The 5,118-nt window shown below is 41.7% G+C and overlaps 1 protein-coding gene across 1 annotated transcript; it reads right to left on the minus strand.

Moving 5' to 3' along the window:
• Positions 1-2,353: 2,353 nt before the first annotated feature.
• Positions 2,354-4,128, minus strand: LOC121572149. The gene is made up of 6 exons (XM_045225593.1): positions 4,049-4,128; positions 3,547-3,891; positions 3,355-3,396; positions 3,071-3,232; positions 2,877-2,911; positions 2,354-2,781 (listed from the first exon to the last, which is right to left on the minus strand). Exons 1-6 carry the CDS (start codon positions 4,089-4,091, stop codon positions 2,662-2,664), a joined length of 747 nt encoding a protein of 248 aa, XP_045081528.1. The 5' UTR covers positions 4,092-4,128; the 3' UTR covers positions 2,354-2,661.
• Between the last annotated feature and the right edge of the window lie 990 nt (positions 4,129-5,118).

A 5,118-nucleotide genomic window follows, 5' to 3' on the forward strand; every position in this document is an offset into this window, starting at 1 on the left:
GAATTCCGGCTCTCACAGACCTGTTAGTTTTTCTTTAAGAAGCCCTCCTGTTCTCCACTCATTACCTGTATTAACTGCACCTGTTTGAACTCGTTACCTGTATAAAAGACACCTGTCCACACACTCAATCAAACAGACTCCAACCTCTCCACAATGGCCAAGACCAGAGAGCTGTGTAAGGACATCAGGGATAAAATTGTAGACCTGCACAAGGCTGGGATGGGCTACAGGACAATAGGCAAGCAGCTTGGTGAGAAGGCAACAACTGTTGGCGCAATTATTAGAAAATGGAAGAAGTTCAAGATGACGGTCAGTCACCCTCGGTCTGGGGCTCCATGCAAGATCTCACCACGTGGGGCATCAATGATCATGAGGAAGGTGAGGGATCAGCCCAGAACTACACGGCAGGACCTGGTCAATGACCTGAAGAGAGCTGGGACCACAGTCTCAAAGAAAACCATTAGTAACACACTACGCCGTCATGGATTAAAATCCTGCAGCGCACGCAAGGTCCCCCTGCTCAAGCCAACGCATGTCCAGGCCCGTCTGAAGTTTGCCAATGACCATCTGGATGATCCAGAGGAGGAATGGGAGAAGGTCATGTGGTCTGATGAGACAAAAATAGAGCTTTTTGGTCTAAACTCCACTCGCCGTGTTTGGAGGAAGAAGAAGGATGAGTACAACCCCAAGAACACCATCCAAACCATGAAGCATGGAGGTGGAAACATCATTCTTTGGGGATGCTTTTCTGCAAAGGGGACAGGACGACTGCACCATATTGAGGGGAGGATGGATGGGGCCATGTATTGCGAGATCTTGGCCAACAACCTCCTTCCCTCAGTAAGAGCATTGAAGATGGGTCGTGGCTGGGTCTTCCAGCATGACAACGACCCGAAACACACAGCCAGGGCAACTAAGGAGTGGCTCCGTAAGAAGCATCTCAAGGTCCTGGAGTGGCCTAGCCAGTCTCCAGACCTGAACCCAATAGAAAATCTTTGGAGGAAGCTGAAAGTCCGTATTGCCCAGCGACAGCCCCCGAAACCTGAAGGATCTGGAGAAGGTCTGTATGGAGGAGTGGGCCAAAATCCCTGCTGCAGTGTGTGCAAACCTGGTCAAGACCTACAGGAAACGTATGATCTCTGTAATTGCAAACAAAGGTTTCTGTACCAAATATTAAGTTCTGCTTTTCTGATATATCAAATACTTATGTCATGCAATAAAATGCAAATGAATTACTTAAAAATCATACAATGTGATTTTCTGGATTTTTGTTTTAGATTCCGTCTCTCACAGTTGAAGTGTACCTATGATAAAAATTACAGACCTCGACATGCTTTGTAAGTAGGAAAACCTGCAAAATTGGCAGTGTATCAAATACTTGTTCTCCCCACTGTATATATATATTTGTGTTGGGTGGAGTAATAAAATCCCTAATACGTATTCCTGCGCCTGTCTTCTAATCATTATACAACGTGACATCCATAATGTAAATGTATACACCACTGCATAAAAGCTGCATTTCTGGCTCTTGGCTTTCATCACAAGCCTCCATCATTAAACACTAATATTAGTTGTAACCGCAATAGCATTGAATAATAGATGTTTTTGTTGGCCTAATTTCAAACCTTTATTCGATTGAGATGACACCATCTTTATATGCACTTTTTCATCTTCCTGAATGCTTTGAGTTCTTAAATGTTTTCAACTCGAGACCCAAATGAGAAATTGACTGTCCTCCCGTGACCCAAATCGACCTCCAACGACCCGAAGTAAGAAGAAATAGTTTGTGATTAAAGATGTATTCTCATAACTCAGGACACATAGTTTAAGAAACCCAACACAGTTCAGGGTTTGGAAAATGCTTTTAGCTTGTTTGTATTCTTGACATACTTTGCACATCTAACTGAGTGTTAGGGGTCTGGTGTTTACCGTCCAGATGAACAAATGAAGAGACGTGTGTAAAGAGCCCCCCCCCCCCCCCCCACGCCCTCAAATCACCCAGGCATTTACTCTTACACACAAATATTTTGCAAATTCTATCTGACGGCAGGTGGACTGAAAATCGGGCGTGGGGGGTGGGGTGTTCGTCTATGAGAGACCCAGTGATGTTCACCTCAGCAGGTCACACTCTACACTGAGCTGCTCCTTCCTGTCACTCAAACCACAGGAAGTGATGCACACCCTCACTGGCACCTCCTCTACCTCAGACCCCAAACATATTCACCTTATAAGGTGATTTTCAGAATAGGGGGCTATGATCAATGCAAAGCCAAGACAGGAAATACAAACACAATCATGACAAAGGCAATTTTGTTTTTAACTCTTTATTTGTCTTTATAAGTGATCAATACAATTGTCTACTGCTGGGTACTTTGCCCCTCAGGGTCACCCTATAAAAAAAATCACTAAAACACACAACAGAGAGAGGCAAAAAGAGGCAACTACTCCTCTGAGGCCATTAAACAGTTGTGTTTTGACTTCTAAATCCTCCTCTCTAACCTAACCCTGTACCACTGAGCTGTGTGGCCTAACTGAGTTGGAGAGGGCTACAGAGATTTCAAAACATTTTATTTAACTACACATTCAATTTAGAAATATTTAAACGTGTATTCAAAGATATGGCAAACCAATCTTCCTCATCTTCCATCCTCCTCCTCTTTGTCATCTTGTAGCAGCATACACTACATGGGGGTCCAGCTCCTTCTCCCTTCTCCTCTCCATCTTCCTCTTCTTGGAGGTGAAATTCAGGGCGGAATAATTCAATGCATCTGGATCTTGGTTCTGTAGATTTGCAAACATCATGACATAGACTACAGTTGTAAGTTTCAGCGTTTCTGAATTGCTTATAATTCAGTATTTAATCATGCAGTATTTACCTGATCATTTTGTGGTTGTCTTTGAGAATCAGGTCCTGAATATGATATAAAAGAGAGATGAGAGAACAGATTAATGGATAATTCCATTCTAGCGTACACACTGACTCTTCTGATCATCATTGTACAGTATGTAATGGGAAAAACATCCACATTTGAAGTGTAGTTCACAGGATTATCATGAAATGGGCTGCTACCTGTGTTGTGTGTTTTTGCCTCTCGTATGATCTTGAGGACCAGGATGAGGATGACTATCAGCAGAACAGCAGTCACAACACCCAGGATCACAACCAGGGGGAGGAGGTACATGGTTCCATCAACTTCCTCTCCTACTAGACTGATAGTTCCATTACTATGTCCTATTAGATGACATGTTATTACATCATTTGGTGGCCCTTTAATGACAGACCTCATCATTATGCGTTTTTGTTTCTTCATTTCAAAAATAATAATCTACATGACAATGAAAAAAGAAACTCACGCTCTTTAGATGACTCCTGTATTTCCTTACCTCTGTTGTGCCCTATAACATTGAGATTAGTATTTTTTCTCAAAATTAGAATGATAATAAATATGTCCATCAATGGTTTGCCTTTCTTTCATGATAACTCCTGAATAGGTTGATAAACATTTTCAAATGTATCAAAAGCCAGATAAATAGTTGATAACGTACCTTTAATTTTTAGAACTGTTGCGTTGACAAAAAACATGTGGCCATGTGGATGCAATCCACAGAAATACAGGCCACAGTCAGCTATTTCCACTTTTGTGATTTTGAGAAAGATAGTGGTGTTGTTGCTGAACATTTCCAAATGGCTCCTTTGAAAACCATTGTGGAGATAAGCTGTTGAATTAAAGCCGTACATAGACGAGATACAGACAGGCTCTGATCCGTTGACTTGCTTGAACCATGCTGTGTGTCCCACAGCCGTTGTAACATTGGAGCACTGCAAGATGATGGTTTCCCCAGTACGGACCTCCACAGTCTGAGACTGAGAAACCAAAACAGAGTCCAAACCTGAAACACAGAGAACAAAGTCCTAAGTTAATGACTATCGTCATTGATATCACATGTACATGTTAGAAATCAGGAAAAAGTGCTGCACTGAACATTCTGGTTATACTTGACGGATGCAGTCAATCTTGTTAGATTTAACAGTAAGTAGCTTACTTACTCAATCCATAGAGCAGTAGAGCTGGTAGGAAGGTTATCGCCATTCTGTGTGTAGATCTATTCTGCTCTGTCTGGTTGTGATTCAGACCTCTTTATTCACTCTGAGATCACAGTGAGATTAAAGGGGATTTCATTGGTAGTGGGCGTGGTAGTTGGTATTGGACAGCAATGTCTATTTACAGGAAGCAAAATTGACACAGACGTTTTATATGGAGTGTAAAAACAGAAATGTAGCATATTTGTGTTGAATCAAAATTGGGTAAATATAGGTCAGCGTTTCTCAAACTAAAGGTTGCGACCCCATGTAGTCTCTGTCCCCTGATTTAAAAATGGTGTCACAAGAAAAAATCTGAGATAAAATGTACAAAATCGCTTTTGGTTCATACAACCGGGTTACGTCAGTAACCTCCGGTAGCCGCGAGTTGCGGTTGTAATAAACAGAGCTGTTTCTGTTTTCTTCCTACAAATGCGTCTCTATCTTTTGAACGGTTTAAGTTACAGCATATTCTGACCCCATCCCTGAAAGATAAGACTCTTAGGAACACATGTGTCTTCTATTTCCCTCTACACTGCCCACAAGCACTCAGGACTCATTAGAACAGTGTGGACAAGACCAGGCACTAAATACAATTGGGAAGGAAAAACACATACTGTAATCAATTATGATATTCTTTTCTACACAGAAGAACTTTATTGCCTAGTGATCTTCTGAATTTCCCACTACCTTTCTGGTGCATTTCAGTCACTTCAAACCATACGTCCTTCAGAGTTAAATACTGTCAAAAGTACTGTTAGACTGATTTGTACTAGACCAATTAGAAAGTAAACATTGGCCATTGATTACGTCACTCTTTTTATATGGTGGGGTCTCGAAAAATGTTGGATATCAAAATTGGGTCGCAGGCCAAATAATTTTGTGAACAACTGATATAGGTGTTTGGGTTTGGTGGGTTCATATAGGTGTTTGGGTTAGGTGGGGTTCATATAGGTGTTTGGGTTTGGTGGGTTCATATAGGTGTTTGGGTTAGGTGGGGTTCATATAGGTGTTTGGGTTAGGTGGGGTTCATATAG

This window comes from Coregonus clupeaformis, chromosome 16, assembly GCF_020615455.1.
Source record: "Coregonus clupeaformis isolate EN_2021a chromosome 16, ASM2061545v1, whole genome shotgun sequence".
Taxonomy (NCBI): Eukaryota; Metazoa; Chordata; class Actinopteri; order Salmoniformes; family Salmonidae; genus Coregonus; species Coregonus clupeaformis.